Here is a 25,051-nt window from a genome sequence, read left to right as displayed (position 1 = left end):
GTTTCCTCAAAATTGCAGTTTGGTCAAAGCCCTGATGGGATTCTAGAAAACTCCTTCCAGTTTCCTCTCAAGGCTTCTCTCCTGACATATCCTGCACACCACGTCAAGCAGCAAACCCAGTTCTAGATGAGAGAAGAAGGGACAACAGTGAACCCTTCTGACATCCTCAGCTCCAGGACATTTGATGTAGTTTCTCTTGTCTGCAGGGAAGTCCAGCAGATAAAAAGGTTTCTTTACTCTGGACTAAGTTTTTAACTCTGAAGAAAACCCACAGCAGCAGTGTTCTTGATAATAGGCAGATATAATTTATCTGAGGTAAGAAGGTTATGCTCCACTTTTTAGTGTCAATTTAGAAAGTTATGAACATAGGTTCAAGCTTGTCTTCCCAGAATTCCTGAAGGCTTGGCTTTCTTGAGAAATCTGCAGCCCATAAGCAGGAAGGAGTATGCTCCTAGAGTTACACCAATTATGCTAAAGCAAACAGTTTAAACTATTACGTGTAATCATTCAGCATCTATGTCCAGTCTACTGTTTATTCGATTCTGGTTCAACATTTCACTTTATATAACTAATGAAGCATGAATTCTAACATTAAAAAATTGTGTTCAACCAGAATTTTGTATTTGGATAGCAGTTTTTTTTTAATTTGATTTCTAATTAAATAGTCTATCATAGATTTCATTGGTGAAATATATGCAACTACATTTAATTCCCTTAAACAATATTAAACAGTCAAAACGTTTCTGTTTCATCTCAGAAATTATGTAAGAAAGTGTTAGAAAAAAATGTTGAATTGGAATTCACTTGGATACAGCATAACCCACTGACAATTAGAGCAGGTGAGATCTATTATATAACATAGTGACTTATAAAATGGGTTTCACTGATAAAACATTTAAAAAGAGAATGGATATCTTTAAATTACATATATATATATATATATATATATATATATATATATATATACTCACACATAGGAAGAGAGATGAAATGGCCCAGACTGACTAATTTTAGGAATTTCCTGTTTTGCCTGCTTTTATTTTATTGCAGTCAAATGACTAGTACAGATCTTTTTGTTATTACAATAATCATTTAATTTTAGTGGCATCCACATGAGCGTACCACCATATTCCTATATTTTTTCAAGATGACGTTGGAGCTGTCATCAAAGTACAGAACAGAGATGGCGTTTAGTTTGGTTGGAGCACAGCAAGGCTTTGGAACATGGTCAGGAAACATCAGGTGGACCTGGAAAAGAAAAGAAAAAAAAATATATATATATGGCATTTGAAGAAATAGGAAAAATGTTTGTTCCAAATACCATGAATGTACTATATGACTTCATTAGATAAAGTCTTCACCTGACCATGTTGCTCTTTATGTCCCTGGAATGACTAAGGTGGAATGGAGGTTGTAAGTGAAGGACATCACCTTAAGCATTGAACACAGGAACTAAGCCACCAGTTCTGACATGTGTTAGGGTCTCAGAGTACACACATGAGATAAGGAAAACTTTCTATGAAATAGCCAGTGGAGGCTTTTCTGAGAGGAAGCATGGTAACTGGTGCTGAACTGCTTTTAGTTGAAATGGTGAGGCTTCCTTAAATCATACAAAATATAAGTACAAGTCAATGAAGACATAGGTAGATTATGGAAAGGGGTGATTCAACAGGAAGAATTTAAAATAATTAAACAGTAATTCTTAAATATTATGCCAACTCTCATTTTTCTATGTATGTAAGGCTATTTATTATTAATTCATTATGAAATAAAATTCACACATAATCTAGTTAAAAGTAATGAATTTGACTCTTCTCCATAGAAATTGTTTCTAGTTCAGCTGAAGGTTAATATTATTTTCCTATCCTATCACAATATACCCAGAAGTAAAAGCTAACTCAGAAGTAAAAGGCCCACATAAATTACAAATTAAATAGACTGAACAGATAGCTGTAATTTTATAAAAGTGAAGTGCCTAAGTAAAGGGTTAGAACTCACTTTATTCAGACAGTTACAAAAATAGAAAGAGCCAGAGTCTGGCTTCCCTTTCTCCGGACCTATTCTGGCCCTCCCCCCAGAGGAGGTTATGGAAAGTCTCTTTGATGGGTCTGAAGGGATCTACAAAATGCAAATACAGCCTCTTAGAGTTTGGCTACACAATGTTCTGGCTGAAATGATATAGGAGGTCTGAATGTGGGCAGAAACAGCAGGACAAAGGAGGTGATCTGAAATGAATTAGAAATTTCTCAAGACTTCACAAAACTAAAAGTTGGATCATTTCTACGAACTTCAGATGTGGCTTGTGGCCCTCTTCAGCTTCATGTCCATTACTCTCACATGCAACACTGGTCACTCCAGCACTCAGTGGCCTTGGCAGTCTCAGAAAGCAATTACTCCAAAGAAAATGGATTGTGTTTGAATGGTTCCTTAAGTATATTAACCAACCTGCTTTTCTTGAACAACAAACATTTCTGTCTTGTTTCATATTTTCCACAGAACCAGTGTAAGGAAGGATATAACATCAGGAAAAAACAAAACCAAACTTTTCATTTATGTTGAGCTTTGCAGGGACTATGTCTAACATCCCAAGGCAGCAATGGCATAGAAAAATGTCTTCTTTCAAGTTCACATTAAGTTTTTTTTTAATGTTTATTCATTTAAGAGAGTGTACTAAGCATATTGGGGCCCCTTGCTGTTACAAGCAAACTCCAGACATATACCCCACTTTATGCATCTGGCTTTACTGGGGGTACTGGGGAATCAAACCTAGGTCAACATGCTTTGTAGCAAGTGCTTTTAACTACTGAGCCATCTCCCTAATCTCACATTATGTTTCTTAATGCTTTTTTTTTTTTTTACTTCTAGACTATAGCCATAATAGCTAGCCACATACAACCATATATATATATATATATATGAAAAGTATTTGACATCAGAGTACTGCTAATAAGTAGGCTGTGCTTACCCGAGGGGACTTGGTTATATTAGATATATATCTAAGGAAGCACAATTGTACTCTCTTAGGCAGACAGCATTTCTCAGAAATGAAAAAATGAATTCTAGAACTGTCTGAGAAATTAAGTAATATTACTTTATAGGCTAATAGTAGCTGTTCTTCTCTGTCCCTACAGATAATGATCATGACTGTTCCTTCAAAGATGAAACAAGTAGCATGTTTTCAGTAGAAGTCTGTGTGTCTTCCCAAAGCCCAGCTACTAACTTACCTCATAGCATGTCACACAACATAAGGTCAATCAGACTGTCAAGAGGTGTGGCATGGTCATTAGACATACTACAAACCACAGCCAATTGAGTAGACAGTTCACTATACTGTTCACAGAGTAAGCTCACATCAGTAGGTATTCAAAATCTTAGAAGTATGGAAAAAAGAAAAAGAAAGATTATTTCATTGTAAAAAATGACACATAGAACAGAAAAGGAACAGAGAAGTACAGAAGGAATAATCAGGAAGTAGAAATGAATCCACTAATAACATGTACTATAGTGAATAATTTATAATTCCAAACTATATTATAGAATATCCTTAAAATTATATCAAAGCTCTCAGATGAAATACAGTAGAGCAATTATCTAATGTTTTACTAATGATTACCAAGTAATTGATAGGTTAACAACAACCTTGAAAACCTGTGTGGTTCGTCAGTGTACAGTTCTGAAGTGGGTGCTGAATGACTGCTTCATGAAATTGCTTCAATTATCCTGGCTGAATAGTTCTCCATTTTGGGAACAGGATTATAATTTAAACCAATCTGAATTCCTATCTAAAGTCATAACTTCGGATCAGCTACAGAAAAGTAACAAAGGAGTCTGAGAACCCAAGATAACATATTGCCCTGTGTAAGTTTTCTTCACAGTTACTTTACGTTGTGTGTGTGTTATGAAGTATTTGCATACCAGAGTCTGCACTATGGCATGGTTGGTGGCATTCATATGGGCATTGAGTGGAAAAGCACATTCTCCATCACAATAAAATGCAGCATAACCTTCTGGTGCTATAATCCAGTCCTAAAATGCACACACACACAAAAAGAAAAAAGGATTATCAACTAAAAGCAAAAACAAACAATTCTTAAATAGTGTTCCAAGATATATCATATGAATACATTTTCTTTCTTTTCCAACAATTACTCTAATAGTCCAGCCTTCCATATATTCTTTAATTTTAAGTTGAAGTTCACAACAAAAGTATAAATATTTTCACAAGAAATTGTCCTTCCTAATTTCTCCCCAGAGGTTGCTATATAAAATATTCATAGTATGCATCCAGGAATATGTGTTCAAGAATGAAATTATATTCATACATTGCATTCTAAATATTCTTTAAACAGGAAATGAACAACTCTGGGAAGTTCAAGTATGCCACAAAGGACAAGAAGAATAAATTTAATTGAGATAATTCTCATTACTTTTAAACAACTTTTTCCCAGTATTACAAGTGTGTCAACCCTCTAAAGCTTAAACATTGTTTCACTTGCTGGCTTATTTTATCCTTAAATTAAGTCTACAGTATCTTTAAAAGGAGTGAATTAGAACAAATTCTTGAAAACTACACATTAAAAATTTTAGGAAGCTAAAAAGTGGCACATGGAATAGTTGCCCTGGTACCCCCATGGAGAAGTAGAACTTGGTACAAATATAAGATTTTCAGTTTATCAACAGTGAAATTTTACAATAAAACTTGAAGTAATTTTCATATTAATATTATTAATATATTCCTGTCACCATTTAATATCTCAATAAGATGGCTCATATATTGAGAACCCATTGTGATAGGTTATCAGAAGTTCAAAAATGTCATACTAAATTGTTCTCCCATGAAGTTATTGCACTAAATTTTCCTTTATATCTTATTTGTGAAACAAACAGAAAAGACATTATCATGACTTTTAAGTAAAAAAAAAAAAATGGGGGTCCTGGAGAAATGACTTGGCAGTAAAAGTGCTTACCTGTGAAGCCTAAGTACTCTTTGAATCCTTCACATCTCACATATAGCCAGATGTAACAGTGACATAAGCTTGCAAGCAAGGCCATGCATGACCACAAAGAGGCATGTGTATCTGGAGTTCCTTTACAGCATCTGAAAGGCCCTGGTGTGCCCATTCTCAATCCCTCTCTCTCTCTCTCTCTCTCTCTCTCTCTCTCTCTCTCTCTCTCTCTCTCTCAAAAACAAATGCTTTAAAAAAGTGTACCATTACCTCATGACAGAAGTAGTACTTGAGAGTTCCATTCCCTAGAGTTTGTGACTAAGAAAGCTACTGAAGATGGTTGTACTAATTCATCCAAATCTGTTTTAGTAAGATGGAAAATCTGGGATATTTGCTGGGCCTAGTGGCACATGCTTGGTCCATGCATGTGGGAAACTGAGGGAAGGGGAGCACACCTTCAAAGCCAGTCTTATCACATAGCAAGACTCTCACACAAACAAAACAAAAGTTTGGGTACTTAAATGATACTACACTCTTATTTTCTTGAGATAAATATTTTTTTAGTTTAAGTATTACTCATTATGTTTAAATGGAGATAATATAATAAAAATGAAAGTGATTAATCAGCCATCTACTGAATAGTCTTCCAAAAATGATTGACATTATATTAGAAAAATACTGACAAAATTATGCCTTACTAAGGCATTATGATATGATAGAAAAGAAACACTTAAATCATTCTTACCTGCCATCCCAGATCCCGGAAACTCACATAGAGTTCATGTTTCTTGCAGGCTTGTTTTTGTTCACTTGTATTATAATCTGAAGATGATTTTTTAAAAAAAATCACATTTTAAAAGTCACATTTTAAACAAATTGATGAAAATAGGTATATAGATATCTAACTTGCAATGTAAGGTTACTGGTAAAATTTCTTAAAGGGATAACATTAGAAGATCTAAAACAAGTTCAAAAATGTCATACTAAATTGTTCTCCCATGAAGTTATTGCACTAAATTTTCATTTATATCTTATTTGTGAAAGAAACAGAAAAGACATTATCATGACTTTTAAGTAAAAAAAAAAAAAAAATGGGGGTCCTGGAGAAATGACTTGGCAGTAAAAGTGCTTACCTGTGAAGCCTAAGTACTCTTTGAATCCCTCACATCTCACATATAGCCAGATGTAACAGTGACATAAGCTTGCAAGGCCATGCATGACCACAAAGAGGCATGTGTATCTGAAGTTCCTTTACAGCATCTGAAAGGCCCTGGTGTGCCCATTCTCTCTCTCTCTCTCTCTCTCTCTCTCTCTCTCTCTCTCTCTCTCTCTCTCTCTCTCTCTCTCTCTCAAAAACAAATGCTTTAAAAAAGTGTACCATTACCTCATGACAGAAGTAGTACTTGAGAGTTCCATTCCCTAGAGTTTCTATACAGCAGTAAGAAAAAACGACATAAAGAAATTTGAGGAAAAATGGTTGAACCTGGAACAGATCATTCTCAGCGAACTTACCCAATCACAGAAAAAAAATCGACACATAGTCTCACTCATCTGCCACACCTAAACTGAATCTGCCCAAGATGCCTTACATACCCAGCAAGCACCTCATGGACTAGACAATAAGATGGATGGGAGAGCGGGGAGGGAATCAAAGAGTGGAAAACAGTAATCTGGACCCAAACGGCAATGGTACCATAAAATTCTACTTCCTAAAAGACAGACCAAATGGCTGAACCTTCACTAGACCCTTACAGGAAACACCTGAACCACAAGACACTGGAGAGGGTAGGATCAAGACTGACCTAAATCTCCTACTTCCTCCCTCCCTCTCCCCCTCTCCCCTCTACCTCTCTCCTCTCTCTAACTCTTGTATATTAGTTATCTTTTTCCTCAATTTCTTAGTGGACACTGACCTGTAACCCCCACTTCCAGCTAGGGCCTACCATCCACAATGAGCTTTTGATCAGAGAAACCTACAAGGTTTCCCAAAACAATGACAGACTTCTGTCAGAGTACTTGATGACCCACCAAAGGCCAGTGATAAGACCCTATTGCTGAAGACTCCATACACAGCTGACGCTTAAAATGGAATGACATGGCTGGAAGCCAGGAGAGAGTCAGTCCCCAGACAGTCAGCGTGTCTAGTGCCAGAAGGCGCTACATAGGCGACTGAGGGAAATGACCAAGATCTGTCCAAGCAACACATTGTTTAACCTAATTAGCAACAAATAACCGGATGTGATGCCCACACAAGTGCAATAGTGGTACACAGCCATGGTGAGGAATCAATTGCTCTTGATTTGGCTAACTGATCCACTCAGTGGTACTAGACCCTTAGCTGGAGCTGGGAAACAAGTCAGAACCATACCCAAACACAAGCCCACTCTACAATATCAAGCTACCATCAATCACGGGGTATAAGAGGGCCTACACCTATCAAACTGTCTATCAAAAAAGTAAGTGTTATCTCAATTTTCCGGGTGCTAACTTACTCTCCGTTGGAGAATCTGCTTCTCTTTTCCAGATAGATGCAGATCCTAAGAAGAGAGCTGCCCCAACATACCTCAAAAGGGGCCCAACTGAAACTAAGGACAACTGGCGAAATAAGCAAGGGTGATGTCTTCCTGTGAACCAGATACAAGCACAAAGGGGAAGGAGATCAACAGAGAAAAATCAACTCCTACCAAATCAGAGAGCCAGAGCCTCAGAGGCCCCCAACACCTCAGCACTGAAGCAGACCAAAAATGAACCCAACATGGCTCAGGGAAATTTTGCGGAAGAGGGGGCGGAAAGAATGTCAGAGTCACATGTTGGGTCATGATATGCAGAGACATTTATCATACCAATAACTGGGGGCTAACTCCACAATGCACGACCCATTTTCATTAACAAGGAGGGTCTAATGGGAGGGGGTAGATCACAGATGAGCCTAAATAATGGTACCAAACTGCCTGTATTCACTGAAATGAAAACTAATAAATTAAATTTAAAAAAAAAAAAAGATCAATGGGGAATAGTCACCATCTTTTACAAGATTCCTGGTCAATCTTCTTACCTCAGACATGAAGAGGAAGTGGCTGAGGGTGGGTACAGTATATATATGTATAACAAAGGAAGTTAGTTCTCCCCAAGAAATTAATACCTTAAGTTGTTTACCAAGTATGTGGCAGAGGGTGGTGATGAGTTACTTCCACTTTCTGCTAGACACCTTTACGCTCTCTCATAGGGTTATGGGGAGAGAGCAAACACTGGAATTGATAAACAGAATCATTTGTTTTCTTCTATTTATTAATATATGGACTGGTTCTCCCCAGGTAGCCCAGATTGGCCTGTGATTTGGAATTCTCCAATTTCAGCCTCCCGATTGAGGGTACTGAAGAAATGTAATGCCATGCACAGAAGAATAGGAGTCTTTGAAATACAAAAGCATGCAGTAAATGCAGCAAAGGAACCTCACTTGTATTTTAATTCTCTGAAGTTCTGTGCTCTTTTAGACTTTCAGTATTTGATAAGATGCTTTGCATTAAAAAATAAAATGTGTCAGGATTATAACACAACTCTTCCCTTGATATTCCAGACAAAACATTAGCCAGGGAACCTTTGTTCAATCTTCTTTGTCTAAGCCTGGTACAATTGTTGTATGGAATTTATTATTCATATTTGGATAATTTTAAATTTATCTGGCAGTTCAAGCCTTCCAAGTCTCACATTTTCTATGTATATTATCATTCCCTTCGTTCAAACTCTGTTAGCCCAAATCTGTGAGGCTTTTGTAGTCTGCTTCATAACCACTTACTGAGAGGTTAAGTCTCACAGACAACAAACCAACTACATTTGGCTTCTTACTATTAAGGTATAAACATGCTTCTAAACCATCTACCACATATTTCACAGATATGGCTAACAATAGCAAACATTTAAAAAGAAAATATTGGTCTATATTAAAATAATTTCATACTCTAAATGATGTTATAAAACTAGTGAAAGGTACTGTGCTTCTGCTAATGTTTTATTTGTCCATGATTAGACAAGTATGTTTGTTACTTGTGGTCAAGAAGAAAAGGTATATACTGTTATCCAGTAAGAGGAAAAGGTCCTTGATGATATCAGTGGCTCAAATACCTTTGCAGAGCAATTATGACTTAGAATAATAAATATGTAGCTTAAACCTTTTTCTTTGCAATTTCCTCAGAAGTTATTTACTATCCTATTCAAAGTTTAGCAAACCCTTTTTTCAACACAATCTGCCACATGGAATTAAAGACTATTCATCCAACTTCAGAGACATTCCATGCGAAAAGAAACAAATGCAAATGTTGGCAGGCTATTATTTACAAAGAGAAAATGGTCTTAGAATGTTATTTTACTCCACATTCATATTAAGAAATAACAACTTTTACAAAAATAAATATTTTGAATGCCTTTAACAAAACATCTTTATAATGTGTCTTATTTTCCAGTAAAAAGAGTGGTTATATATCTTAAGTGGAAAATTATTTTAAAGCCCCACTTTTAATTTATTTATTTGAAAGAGACAGACAGACACATGTGCCACCTTGTCCATCTGGCTTATGTGGGTCCTGAGGAATCAAACCTTGGTTCTCTGGCTTTGTAGGAAAGTGCCTTAACCACTAAGCCATCTCTCCGGCTCTAAGGCTCCACTTTATATGTACCATTTAATTCAGTATATGAAGTTCTCCCCTCCTGTCTCTATTGTTAGATATACTCAAAGGATATCTATCATGATTCTCCTGATGCTTATAATTTTAGGGAAGTTCAATGGATTCTACTCCACTGAAAATCTCAAGTCCTACAGGATTTGTCATTTTCAAGTAACCTTAAAAAAAAAGTAAAACTCATAGGAAAAATGCCAAAGGCTTCTTAAAATTAGAATTATAAGTTACTGAAATATACTCATTTGAGAATGACATTTGCCCTATGCATCAACTCAGCAATGTGCCTAACAAACTTTGACACATATGGTGGCCACTGACATGGAACAACACATATAAAAATACATAGTATTTTATACTAAATGGGAATGTTCTCAATGAGCCCCCCTTTAATTCATTTCTTATAAACAAAAATAATTTTGTACAATAAGATAGCTATCAATTTTACCTAAAAAAGTAACTTATTAAAATGTGTTGCTTGGGCTGGAGAGATTGCTTAGTGGTCAAAGGTGCTTACTTGCAAAGCCTAATGGCCTGGGCTTGATTCACCAGCCCCCATGTAAAGCCAGGTGCATAAAAGGGCAAATGTGTCTGGAGTCCATTTGCAGTGACAGGGAAGCTCTGGCATCCCTATTCTCTCCCCCCCTTCTTCCCTACCTCTTTCTTTTTCCTTCAGTCTGTTTCAAATAAATAAATTCACATTTTTTAAAGTGTGCTTGTAACCTGGACTAACTAAGGTTCTTCTTGGTACAGAAACTCTGATAAAGTCACTTCAGGCCATTGTAATCCTGACAATTATGTGCTCTCCAATCAGTTACAATTTTTATCTCCTTTCCTACCAATAGGAGATTAAATTCAAGTGTGTTTATATCAGCCAGGCATTTGTACTATTATGTAGATTTTTAAAACTTTTGTTTATTAATTTTCATTTATTTATTTGAGAGCAACAGACAGAGGAAGAAAGAGGCAGAGAGAGAATGGGCGCACCAGGGCCTCCAGCCATTGCAAACAAACTCCAAAGGTGTGCGCCCCCTTGTGCATCTGGATAACGTGGATCCTGGGGAATGGAGCCTTGAACCAGGTCCTTAGGCTTCACAGGCAAGCACTTAACCATTAAGCAATCTCTCTAGCCCTTATATAGCTATTTTTATGCATAGACATGTATCCAAAACAGAGAATATAATAGCCTTCCAAATAAACATAAAGCATTATCTTCTTATATACTCTATTCTATTCCATTTTTTTTTTCAGAAAGCATTTAAGCTGCTTAATTCACATTTAAGTACCAAGAATTTTATGCTGAATTCACCTAGGTGACCATCCATGTTCGAGAGACCTTAGGGAAGATGGCCAGAAAATTGTGTCAATTTGTTTTGGCTAGACTTTATTGAACTAGTCATTTCATAATGTTATTACTGTCTGCTTGATTTCAATTTGAACTGAATCTTACAACATATGAAGGCAAGTCATACTTATTTTAAAATGAGTTACAGAGTGATTCACTGATGAAACGTTCTGAGGTTGCTAGATACATCACTGGAAGATTTAATATACCAAATGAAGGTAGATGTAGAGGGTAAATTTATTGTGGTGACTTGATTTGCAACATATGACCCCATAATTCTCTGTACAACTGCTGTTCTTGTTTTCTCTTACCTCCAGCACTGGACATCCTGGAGGAGTCCTGATGAGAACTGGATTTATTGCGGTTTTGATTTTTCCGTTTGTTGGCTGCTCTCACAGATCGAAGAAGGACCTCACTTGCCTTGAAGAAGGCCACCATGAATGGTTGTTTTGACTGAGGCCCATGTCTTCCCACGAGACCAGCAGATTTGACGTTGATACTGCGTCCTAGGACACAACATACAAGCACTTGGTTTATGAAAAAGAAATGAAGTTTACCTGACATGCACAAATTTGGAGGGTAACTTGAAGTGAGGAAAAGCTTTTAAACATTATCAGACTGTTTGCTTTATAGGCTAAGATTCTTCTAAATATTGATGTTGACAGTTATAGACTTACCTCATTCTTATACCTCAGCCTTTAACTAGGTCACACAGCCTTGTACCAAGTTACATTTCTGGCTACTTTCATTCACCAATGCTTTCTCCTGGTTGAACATCAAGAACACAACAATGCAAGATTTGGCTACCCTTTGGTCTGTTAATGTCCACATTAAATAATTCCCAAGTCTTAATTACAGGATTTTTTGTATAAATTACCCAACAATTTTCTTCTAAGTGATAAAAATGAGTGCCTGCAAGATATTTCTACATTCTCTAACCTAAGTCAGTTTTGCAAGTATTAACTAATGGTGATAGCCTATCTTGTTTCACCTTTGGCTGCCCAAGTCAACTTCAGATTGCCCTATTTAAGCTAGAAAACCCTAGAAGGTTGGTTTTGAACTCTACTTCATTCTCATTGTGAAATATTTTTGAAACAAACTTGGAAATTTCTGAAATTTCATTGTGCTCTGAGTTTTGACACACCTGAGATTTCTGGAGAGTCAGACTAAGCAAGGACACTCTTAGAAAAGAGAAAACATCCCAGGTGACTTTGCTTATGTTTGCTTACCAACTAGACCATATGTTAGATCTGCATTAATTTTTCCGTGTAGCTGATGGAGTGCAACCAGGGTCTACTTAAGAGTGAGTTAGAAGTCAAGGAATTATGGATACTAGAAGTTGATGTTGATTAAACTATCCCTCACATAGAGGTAGCAATAATATAACCAATATAATCATACCAAATATGTTTGGAGTGTTTGCTATACATATGTGTGTGGGTATAGTATGCTATGTTACTGAAAATCATATGTTTGATACACACATAAAATATATAATCTGTAATTGCATATTATATACTACATACACAAAGAAAACTATTGATATGGTTCCATGGAAATCACCCAAAGAAAGTGAACTATTTAGCCTTAAGTTGTAAATTTAGTGGAAAAAACTCAAGACTTATGAAAAGTTATTACTCTAGATACAGAAGTTACCAATCCTGTAAGAGTGATATATAATGTGGTTTGAAATATGTGCATGACTGACTCTGCTTTGCCTCCTGAGAAATGTGCATGTTTTCTTAAAATATTTATTCAGGAGCAACCTCAGTCTGTTACATGACCTGAGCTGCCTTAGAAGGAAGGAAAGAAAGCAAGTCCTTGAAATGGCATCAATGGCATTTTAGCAAATAAACCTTTGCTCTTAACAAAATTTATTTTGGCAGCATAAACACTTTTGTGTATACTTTATTGTACAAAAAAAGACTTTCTATCATCAGAAATTGAGATGGTGTTGTGTGAGATTGTGCAGCTGTCTTGAGGAGCACCGAGTTCCTTTAAATGTGATGATGCTGTTTTGTAAAATAAAGTCTACATTAGTCCAAGACACATAGGTGTCCTCAATGATTGTTCCTCAACATACCAGGGAAACTTCCAGAATTAAAGTGGATATCTACCCGACAAACGCCCCTACATTCAGTTCTACCAGAAAAAAAGGACTTACAAATAAGAAAAACAGTAAACTTTAAGCATACAGTTTTCTCTTCTAAATGCACGCTTACAGTGGCTATATGCCAGAGTGTATATATTTCTTAGAAAAACTCTATCACTGGCATAAATGAAAGAGGCAATTTGATTTGTGGTTAGAGCAGTTTCCATCCTACTTCCACTGTAACAAATGTATTAATTCAGTTCAGACTTCCTCCTTCTGGCAGCCCTTTTGCTGTAAAAAGAAAAATTAGAAGTTCTAGCCAAATACCATACCTTGAACTGACCCACTTCAATACATAAACACTTTTACAACATGTTTATTCAGGTGTAGCACTTGAAATTGGTTTAAGATGTTTCCAGCCACAGAGAGCTCAGTAAAAGAAGAAAACGAGAACTGAGAAACTTAACTGCTATGGAATAGAAACTTAACTGTTATGGAATAGAAACTTAACTGCTATGGAATAGAATAACTGGCAATGTGTTCCTAAATTCTTTTTCTATTTTGAAATACAACATAAAATAATATTTGCTGAAAGAAACTTTTACTTTGATATATTAATGAAGTGTTAATTTAACAGGAATGAAATGTTTACTTGTATACATAGATGTGTGAATAAATCATTTTAATATATGATCTTTTTTATGCTATAATAAGTTGCTGTAAGTTGTTCAGAAATGGAATATGGTAAAAATCGGTTTTCCATTCATTACAACAGACACTGAGTCTTTTATAATAAGCACTTAACTCAAATATCCAAGTTTCTTTTGGTTTGCAGGAGGGTTTCTTATATTTTCATTTCAGAGACTCTCAATATTTTAATTTTCACGTGTAGAAAAATACTATCCCTAAAGACTTATGTTCTAATGTTTATCAAGATATACATATAACAAATAACATTTTACTAGAGTTTTACAAGAATAGATATTGTGTCCGCATCAAACATCCCTTTAATTCAATGTGAACTCCCTTAAAAAATCTTTCAATATTAAGTTTCCTCTTTATTTCAGCAATGAAATGACTATTAAGGTTTCATAAGTTAGTGCTTACGCAGTTACTCTTGGTCTTGAGCCACATTATAAAAGCATTATCTATTTGATCTGTTCCTTCAGACATAATAACCATTAATTATGGTGATTAAAATTTTGAATAGCTGAACAGCTGGTTTGGTTTGAAGCACTGACAAGAACTCAGACTGTATTTTATGTATTAAAATAGTGAATCCTTTATAAAATTTCTTGAAACATTTTGAATTTAGTATTCAATGCAAAATGTTTCTTAGGTAATACAAAATGAAAGAAGCCTAAAGCATTTTGACTTAGGAAAACTATGTGGGTTTGTTTGCCACCAACTCTCTTTGAAGCTGACCATAGTCTCTGAGCAACTTCTATGTTTGTTAGCTAGATGCACAGATGGACAGCTAGAACATTGAATATGAGTTGGAAATTAAAATAGGGGTATAATTCAGTGAACTGTAAAGTAAAAATGTGATAAGAATATTTACTTGGGTCTAAGCTTTGTTATTTTAAGACACAGAATGTCTTGACAGCTAGAATCTTGATGCTTAACAGTCATATCTTTCAATGAAGTCTGAGCTTCTTCATGGGCAAAAGCCACCTTTATGGAATAGACCCAAAATGCAGAGCCTGGTCTCAAGGAGTATAAACAGGGAGTATTAAGAAATAGTGAGTTTTGACTGTATAACTAGGAGTTATTTCTAGCACAATTCCAATAGTTATATCCAAGTTTGTGAAACATTGCAAGGTAGTACTGCTTTGGAACTTTATTAATAGAGTAACACAAGTAGTGAGAAAAATATTTTCCCTACATGAGAAAAATGATTTCTGGGCAGTTCCACAATGGGCCAAGATGGCAACAACAGACTGAGCTCTAAAACTAACCCCTGCATCAAATGAAATCAGCACTGATGTCAAAGACCAGAACCAGCTCAGTGGACATTTCTCAGAGCAGCCATTTGAAGGCATTGCAGTTAAAAGTGTGCACCAACAACTATGCCCAAACAAGAGTAGATGCTGATCAAGGGATGAATTTCTCCCTTGTGGAGCATCCATTGTATTCTGGAAGAAGGAACAGGCATGATCTAAAGAATGAGTCGGATATTAAAGATATTAACAGACTTGAAAAGTTTTGCTTGCTGAGACTTGCTCAACTTTAACTATTCCTGTGATCTCTCTCACTGATGGGAGGGAAGAGTGAAGAGGGATGGAGAGGTACTTTGAAGGATGTTTCGACATCCCAGTGATATGATTGATGGCAGCTGGGACTAAACAGGGTTGCATGTGCTAAATTATTAACAGTTTGTATACAGTAGGATGGCTGGGGAAATGATCAAAGGCATAAGGAGCTTAGGGTTTGATATTGGCATAGATTTTGGTTTTGTTTGGCTGATTGGATGTTTGCTGTTGTTTGCTGATAAGGGAAAAAAAAAAAAAAGAATGGAGCTACAGAAATGGCTCACCAGTTAAATCACTTGCCTGAAAAGCATAATAAATTGGGATACATTCTTCAGTACCCCTGTAAAGCCAGATGCACAAAGTGGCTCATGCATCTGGAAATTGTTGGCATGCTTCTTCTCTCACTCTCTCTCCCCCTCCCTCTCTCCTCTTGAATATAAATAAATATTTTCTTTAAAAAAAAATGAAAAGGGGCTGGAGAGATGGCTTAGCGGTTAAGCGCTTGCCTGTGAAGCCTAAGGACCCCAGTTCGAGGCTCGGTTCCCCAGGTCCCACGTTAGCCAGATGCACAAGGGGGCGCACGCGTCTGGAGTTCGTTTGCAGAGGCTGGAAGCCCTGGCGCGCCCATTCTCTCTCTCTCTATCTGTCTTTCTCTCTGTGTCTGTCGCTCTCAAATAAATAATTAAAAAAAAAAATGAAAAGGATGGCCATTATCTTTGTGTATGAAATGCCATCTTCTTCTCACATTAAAGTTGTGTATGTGCCTGGAAAAATGAAAAATAAATAATTTGAATCAATATACAATATATTATTTCACAATTTTATTTATATTTTTGTATTTAGTTGTAGTGTGAATAAAGAAAGACAGGTATAGAGTGTCTTCTAAAGAAAGGGTTATTTTCTTCACATTGGAATCCAGAGGGAAGTAAGTATGATAAGAATTTTGACCTACTATTTTGTCATAATTGATGATTTGTCATAATTGAGAATGGAGTTTTAGCACTAAATTGTAGCACTCTGATCCTTCAACTTTGTATAAGTAGTAGGAACAGTGGATTCAAGCTAGTTTGCCTAAGAACGTAATTGAAACTATTTTGAACTTACCTTAAAGCAGATAACATTTGTGCACCAAGTAACTTTCCTTCATATGGGGAAATGGTCTGTCCTTCAAATGGAGATATAAGCTTTCTATCATATGGAGATATAATATGTCCTTTATATGAAGATATAATGTGTCCTTCATATGGAGATATAACCTGTCTTTCATATGGAGAAATAACCTGCCCTACATTTGAAGACATAACCTATCATTGATATGTAGATATAACCTGTCCTTCATATGGGTACATGACTGTCCTTCATATGGAGATATGATTTGTCCTTCATATGAATATATAACATCCTACACACAGAGATATAACCTGGCCTTCCACATCAAGATATAATCTGTTCTTCATATGGAGAAGGGCATCCAGCACTCTGTCTAGCAAGCTTGACAGGAGATTCATTAGCTCAAAGTTTCTAATTCCGATGTCTATATATGATCATTATTTTGTTTCAACCTGTGGCTAAATTTGATTCTGTTACTCATAAAGTAGAAATTTTTAATTTGGGGAAATAGATGATTGTGGCTGTGTATAATTTTTCTTCATAATATGTTCACTACATCTTGTTTATATTGGAATTTAAGATGGTGTAGAAGATAAAATTATGTCTATTTTAATTACAAATATACTCAGATTAATTGTACTCTTTCTGGGGCCATTGGGCTAGACTTGAATACATAGCACTGGGCTGTGTGGCAACAAGACTTTTGCACCTGCAAGTAAGCAAGATTGTGTATGTTCAGTGTTACTGGCAAGAGCTGACTGTTCCTTGAACCTTTATGCTTGTATTGCTGGGAACAGAGGGTTTGTTTTTCTCCCAACCTTGGAATAATCTTTTGTACTGAGAAGTGGTTGAGGTGCATAACTCTGTAACAGAAAGAAGTTGTTTGGATAGAAACTTGTGTGAAGGTCATGGATTTTTTTTGTATATGGGCATATTGTTTGCAAGAAGATATTAAAAAGGAATGCTGAGAAATAAACAGTGTTTCAGTCCTGGACTGGAGTCCTTGTTTTCACTCTTTTCTCCTGTCTTTCTTTAATCTTCACTCCCCATCAGGCTCAAAACATTTCAGCTGGTAGGCTCTGGCAGTACTCTTAAACTAAGCATATTATAACCTAACTGAAAATTTTAACATTAATAAAAAGTGTTTGTGGGAGTTTCAATGAATATTCTCCAATGATTCAAGAATTTTATTTAAGCTTGTAACTTGATGTCACTGTGAGTATATCCTAGGTACAGCCCTAAGGTGTTTGGGGGAAGATCGGAAATTTCTAACTAAAAAAAAAAAAAAAAAAAAATAGGCAGAATGCTGACTTCTGCTGGAGTTCCTGAAGTGGGCTTGGTTATGGTGCTTTCTGCCTGTGCGTGGACCTGTGTCTATACCTGTAAGACAGAAAACAAAATTCCTTCTTTCATAATTGTATGTGGTTTGGAAGTTCTGTTTAAAATAGAAACTGGTACCAGGAGTGGGGTGTTGGAGATGAATCCGCCCATGAGGATTTTGGTATTTTGGAACTTGAGTGCTGGAGGAATAGGAAACTTGATGCTTGCAACTGAAAATCTCATCAGGGGTGGTAAACCAAGTATTATGGATGATTCTGATGAGAGTTTGAAAATGCTATGTACAGAAAGAATTATATTTGAATGCTTGGCTTACAAACTTTCTAAGGGAAAGGAAAGGTTGAAGAGGACTTTGCTGAAACTGGGCTACTGACATAAATGCTGGCTGCATTCTGCTGCTCATTCCCAAACAGTTTGATAAAGGTTATATTTGTATGGACTGATAATGCTGGGCTGGAGATATGGGATTGAGAGCTATAAGATTTAAAATTGGAGAAATTAAAACAAGTTTAAATTTTTATGGCACAGAGACTGCTTTTAGGTTATTGAAGGTGCTATTGTTAAACACATTAGCAATCTTAAGGAAGATGGCTTAACTGCTTTACAATAAAACAATAGAGAGAATGTTTGAGGTGATTTCACCAAAGAAAGATTAAGTGGCAGGAATGCATTCTTTTGAAAGAAGATCTTTAAAGAAGGAATCTGCTCTTCAAGGTCATGATTTATTTTGTCCCTGAATTCATAACATGGATGTGTCCTGAACACCTGGTATCAGTTTTGGAAGCATGGAAAAAATATGTGTAGTGCATCATGAAGTGTACACAACTCCAGGAGCTGCTGCTGAGATGTGGCATATAGGCAGGGCATGATGACCCTGAGGCTGACCAACCATTGGAAGATGGACCATGACTTTCATGGAGATGTGAAAATGTTTTGCATATGCCAGAATTGTGGCAAGTGCTACCATGGAGGCTATTGGATCAGGAGAGGAGTTTTCCATACATATTCAGCTCAGTTAGAAGGGCAGAGTTGGAAAATCTGGACACTGTCAGTCACTGGTTATGATATTGGACTTGAAATGCAGAAGTCTGATGTTTGCTTGATATTTATTAAGTTTGTATTGTTCCAGTATTTTTTTGCTTTGCTTTGTAGCAACTGAAAATGTTTACTCTGTGCCTTTATATGTTGGAAGTATATAATTCATTTTGATTTTACAGGACTCACAGCTAAGAGACTATATTAAATCTCCCATGAGACTTGCAACTTTAGAACTATCTTTTTTTTTTTTTTTTGAGAGTGAAAGACAGAGAGAGAAAGAGGCTGATAGAGAGAGAGAGAGAAAGAGAATGGGCTCACCAGGGCTTTCAGCCACTATAATCAAACTCCAGATGCATGCGCCCCCTTGTGCATCTGGCTAACATGGGTCCTGGGGAATCAAGCCTCAAACCAGGGTCATTAGGCTTCACAGGGAAGCACTTAACCACTAAGCCATCTCTCTAACCCTAGAACTATCTTAAGTTGGTAAAGACTGTGGAGACTTTTGAATGTGGATTGAACATAATTTACAATGTGAGATGGTTATGAATATATTGGGGAGCAGGGGTATAATGTGGCTGTCTGAATGAATGCCCTACCCCCCAGTTGATTCAGGAGTTTTATTCAAGCTTCTAACTTGATGTCACTGTGGGTGGAGTCTAGGTCCGACCAGAAGCTATTTGGGGGCGATCTAGAATCTATAGCTAAAGATATGCAGAATGCTGGATTCTCCTGGAGTTTCTCAAGTAGGCTTGGTTGTGGTGTTGGTGGTGGTTGCTTTTCTCTCTGAGCATGGACCTGTGAAATGGGAGGCAACTCCTTTTGCCACCTTCCCCTAGACGTATAAGCCTGAAATAAACTCATTCCTCCATAACTGTGCCTGGTTGGGAAGTTTATCCCAGCAACCTGAAGCTGTCTGCAACAATGTCCGTAGTGTTTGATTTTATAGTAAAAATTCAGACTCCTTTCCAAATATAGGCATACAGATTTGAAGTAACACAAACATAACTTAACATTCTTACTCAAACTTTATCATAATTTACATTGCCTCATAAATTTGGGCAAAATATTATAAAAGAAAGCTTAATTTCAGTGATAGTGGGAACTCAAAATTAAGTGGTATTTTCAAAATAATTTTGAACTTTAGACAGCAAGGTAAGATTTTCAAACAATCTACAGAATAATCCTTAAGTTCTGCTTAATAAGGCTTGTCAGTCAATGTCTGTTGGATTTTCAAGTCATATTTATACATATATTTTAAAAGATCAATTCAAATAAACCACTTTGTTTGATCTGTCATACATTTGTAATTGTAGAATAATGTTAATGTGTGGCAAAAACACAAATGAAGCTAATGGAATAATATGAATAACCACCTACAATATTTTGTGGCTCGAATATTAAAGAAACAGCCCTGAAATTCTAGGAAGTAATTGGTTAACATGCTTGGACACCAGTAAGAGCTAAAAGTTGAGAATTCTCAGTTAAGAGATACAGTTCCAGCCAGGAGTGGAATCTCAGCATGAAAGTCTGATGTAAGAGAATTTCCATGAATTGAGGCCACCCTGCGCTGCACAGCAAATAAAAGCCAGCCCGACCTACATAGAAAGATTCCATCCCATAAAACAACAACAAAACATGGCTACAAATCCTGGTCTTGCCAAATACTAGAAATATTCATTTTCCTTTTCAACTGAGGCAAATGAGGGATAGTAAAGCTTGATGAGGAAAAACATTCTAGAAAGGGTTGGCATTGTTTCTAAAAATTCAACGGAGGAGGCTCTAATGCCCTACAGGTTTAGATGTCATGGGGATTAGACAAGGAAATGGGGTATTTGCCCAGAAACATTGGCATACTGAATTGAGGCATGGCAAGAAACAGCAACACTTGAGAAGTAAAGCACCAGTCTTCAGGAAGAACGGCCCCAGGACAAGAAGGCTAAGATCCATTCAGGAGCAGAGCCAGAGGTTTGTGCCCAGCTGGGGAAGCTGTCCAAAATGCTCAAATCTTTTATTGCATGGAGGGCAATGCAAAGCTGATAGAAAATGATTAGTCTTCTTCCCTGGGTATCAGCCTGACATGAGTGCTTACATCCCAGGCATGACAAATGCAACAAATGTTTTTTTCCTTGGGTCCAGTTTTCAGCTGGTTGGAAACATGAATCTCATTCTAAGAATGGCAGTTTCCCTCCACAAAATCTCTTAGTTTTTAATAGCTCTTGCCTTATAGCCCCTTACTGGGGGTCATATAAGCTTTCTGACAGCATCTGTCATGTGCCACAGAAAGATTGTTTGGCAATCAACCCTAAAGATCTCATTTACTTTAAGAAAGCAGAAACATTCTTTTCACAAACCTGTAAGAGTAAATTATTTTTAGTTCCTTTCTCTAAAATAAAAAGCATATACACAGAAAGCATTATTTCATTTTATAAGAACAGGAAGTTTAAATAAAACCCACCAAAGGTCTTCAAAATCTCTGTATTATGATATCCATAAAGAAAAAGAAATGTTTAGATCTCAAATTCATTTTTATGTTTTATAGTCATGAAATTAATTTAATACCCAACATTGTTTATCATGGTAAAACTGATCTGTGAAATGTACTTAATGCAGTTACTTGGGAAATTTATGAGTATCTAAAGAAAACATTCATGTTTTTACTTTTTAAAATGTTTTATTATTATTATTAAAAGATTTTTATCATACAGAAAAATCATAGTTCAGTAAATATTTGACCATCAATTTACATTCCATAAGTTTGTGAAAGTAATCCTTAGCTATTTCTAAGACCACCAAAATAGAAGAATTAAAAACTAAAGGATCATTTTCTAATATATGAAGGAGAGAACTGATACAAAATATGTAGTGTAATATGTCCTAATAAATATCTTCTTTTAACCCCAAAATGTAGAATTAAAGTATTTAGAGACTATGATGGTTCTTGCTTCTGATCCTAATATTCAGGAGGATGAAACATGGACGTTTTTATGATTTTGAGACCAGCCTGGGCTACATAGTGAATTCCAAACCAGCTACATAGCAAGACTAAACAAAACAACAACAACAAAAAAAAATAACACTTCTTTCTCTCTTTCCTTCATGTATCTACAGTTGATGGATGACAGGACTAGCCACACTGGTGGTTCTGGAGAAACAGTTCCCATCTGAGTTACATGAAAGCAATCATTTATGTTTTACTTGAGCTACACAGCAGCAACATGTGATGTCATAGCATTAATAGAGTTTCTATGTTTCTTTTGAATTTTTTTTTTTGTTTGATTTGAAGAGAGACAGTATAGAAAGAGTCAGACAGAGAAAGTGAGTTATAGATACACCAGGGCCTCCCAGCACTGCAAACTTTGTGCATCTGGCTTTACATGGGTACTGGAGAATGGGGCAAGTGCCTTTAGCTGCTGAGCCATCTCTCAAACCCAAGCATTTCTGAATTTTGCTCAGTTGTGTCGCCACTGAGAAAATCATTAAAAGAATTCCTCTCCACATATACTGGTCTGTAAGGGTAACCGGAAGTATGTCTTTCAGAGAGATCAGGAAAATTGGAAGTGAAAAGGTTAGCCAGTTCTGAGCTCTTGAAATTAGAACAGAAGCAACAACTTCAGTACTAAAGCCAACATTTCACCCGTTGATTTACAAACATCATCTTACTCCTCACAAGGCAACCATCACATTTTTGAAAATGATGAAAGTGAGACTCAAAGAAGTACCAGACTAGAACAGCTCTAAAGTGGTATACTTCCAGTTTAAGTGATAGGAAATGATTTCTGTTGGTCTTCCCCTTCCAATAAATATAGGCAGACTGGTCACTAACATTCTGTCTGTCTTCCATGTGAATCTGCACCAGGGAGGCAAAGGTTGAACTCAGCAGCACAGACTCAGAGCCAGAGACTACATTCTCTTTTCTTCCCACTGTGCTGTCTTCCCAGCATGCAAAGTCCAGCACCAGAGATAATGTTACAATCCATCTTTGGAATAAGTAACAGAAAGAAGTTAAATGTAAGAACAGAGAAGAAAGAAGACATATCTAGCCCTAATGCATGATGATAATAAGTATTTCACATTTTCATAGCTGCAACTTGATAGCACCATGAAAACTATTTCCTTGTCATAACTGTAATATGGCCATAGAGAAGAATCTAGAATGTAGAATACAACAAACACTGGGATATGTTCCTGACACTGGCCTGTGTTTGTCAAGATTGGTGCACCATGGTTACTGTTCTGAATTAGGGAAAATCAAAACCAGATATACAGATGTAGCTAAATACTTTCATATCCCTTTTCATTAGGAGAAATCTTAAAAATGGTAAAGTATGTCTTTCAGCAGATAATGCACCACCAGGACTAACTCCTGATTGTCTTTAAATCACTGATTTTAAAATTCTTTTTCATGTCTGCTAAATTTCAGATAAGTAAGTTAGATTTACCATGTAGCTCTTAAATGCAAATGTAGTAAAAATCAAAACAGAAAGAAATTACTTTAATAGTCTAGTTTTAAAATTTGCATACACATGCATATATTTACATATATATATATATATATATATAATGATAAAATAAGATTTTGTTTTTCTTATTTGCTTGTTGTTTTGCTTTGTTTTGTGTTCTTTATAAATACAGGGTCCCATGTAGCCAAAGCTGATCTCAAACTTACTATGTACAAGAGAAATACCTTAAACACCTGAACAGCTTGCCTGCATCTTCCAAGCACTGGGGTTATAAGTGTGTGCCATCATACCTAGAAATTTAAGTTTTGTAGTATACTACTAAAATACATTTTCAAGCAAACATTCATTAAGATAAAGAATTTTCTTTCTGTAAATGATTACATAAGACTAAACTATACTATGAATATATTTCAGAGTATTGATTGATGTAATATACAAATTTAAAAGTATACTTTAAAAAAATAGAGTCAATGGGCTGGAGAGATGGCTTAGCAGTTAAGCGCTTGCCTATGAAGCCTAAGGACCCCGGTTCGAGGCTTGATTCTCCAGGACCCACGTTAGCCAGATGCACAAGGGGGCGCACGCATCTGGAGTTCGGTTGCAGTGGCTGGAGGCCCTGGCGCGCGCATTCTCACTCACTCTCGCTCTCTATCTGCCTCTTTCTCTCTCTGTCACTCTCAAATAAATAAATAAAAATGAACAAAAAAAAAATTTAAAAAAAAATAGAGTCAAGGATAAAGTTTCAATTTTTTGATCAAAATATAAAGCTTTTAGAGAAGCGACTGTGAACGTCAGGGCAGCCCGGCGCTCTGCAGCCTCCCTCCTGGTCCTGCTGCCTTGTGACCTCAGCAGATTTTGCCAGATATTGACATTTGCCCTCAATGTGAAATGGTATAAATGGTTTAAAATTGCATCTATATGTATGTTGCTGTCAAATTTCGTCTCATGGATCATGCCTAAAGAAGTAAGTTCTGTTCTAGAATGCAAGCTACAGCACAAATAAAAGTTCTTCCTCAATGTCAAGCACCTCTCCTTTCAGCTGGAGTGAAAGTCCTCTCCAGATGCCAACAGAATGTCAGCTGCAGAAAATGCTTTGTGTTTTAAGGATGTCAGCAACCTAAGTTCGTACACCCTTTCTGTACAATAGTTGTGGATGGTTTGCCATCTGAAAAATCCTCAAGTTTTTTATCCAGACCTGGCATCTGTTTCTGACATGTCTCTGCTTCATGCATTGGGCCCAGCGCAGACCTGGCTGGAACAAGATCTAGGGAAATGTGGCAATGATGCCATGATTTATACTCACTCTGTCCTCATTCATATGCCACATGACATCTATGACCATGACCTATAGCAACAGGAGAATGACATATTCCTTGGCTGGGAGACAAGAGTCTATAAGAAATGGGGAAAGAGTAAGAAAAAGTATTCAGATCTAACTCTCTAAGAAATGAAAAAAAACAGGCTGCTGTCCATTGTCTTCTGATGAGGTAAGTTTTGATTGTATTTCTAATGCTTAAAGAAGAAGAAAGAAAGGCAGTTTTAGAAGTGTGGAGGGGGAGCAAGGGAATTACCATGGGATATTTTTTTATAATCATGGAAATTGTTAATAAAAATTTTTTAAAAAAATAAATTTAAATTAAAAAAATTACTAATAAAATAAAATATTAAAGTTTGTAATTCAGATCTGCAGCCACCTGGCTAAAGGATATGTCAATGTGAATTGATTCTAGGATCCAGCCCTAAGGTGCACAGGTGGATTGGTATGCCATTCTAAAGATATGCAAAGTGTGGGTGCTT

General features: G+C 36.3%; 1 protein-coding gene across 1 annotated transcript in view; it reads right to left on the bottom strand.

Moving 5' to 3' along the window:
* Positions 1-948: 948 nt before the first annotated feature.
* Bmp5 (bone morphogenetic protein 5) overlaps positions 949-25,051 on the bottom strand; it is a 103,196-nt gene continuing 79,093 nt past the window's right edge. Inside the window, exons 4-7 of the mRNA XM_004668206.3 lie at positions 11,276-11,470; positions 5,692-5,768; positions 3,916-4,026; positions 949-1,248 (exon numbers count right to left, since the gene is read on the bottom strand). Coding sequence (XP_004668263.2) covers positions 1,099-1,248; positions 3,916-4,026; positions 5,692-5,768; positions 11,276-11,470 — 533 coding nt within the window. The 3' untranslated portion in view covers positions 949-1,098. The remainder of the gene's footprint in view (positions 1,249-3,915; positions 4,027-5,691; positions 5,769-11,275; positions 11,471-25,051) is intronic.

This window comes from Jaculus jaculus, chromosome 8 (genome assembly GCF_020740685.1).
Source record: "Jaculus jaculus isolate mJacJac1 chromosome 8, mJacJac1.mat.Y.cur, whole genome shotgun sequence".
Lineage (NCBI taxonomy): Eukaryota > Metazoa > Chordata > Mammalia > Rodentia > Dipodidae > Jaculus > Jaculus jaculus.
The sequence above is the reverse complement of the archived record's forward strand: the minus strand, read 5'-3'. Positions and strand labels throughout refer to the sequence as shown.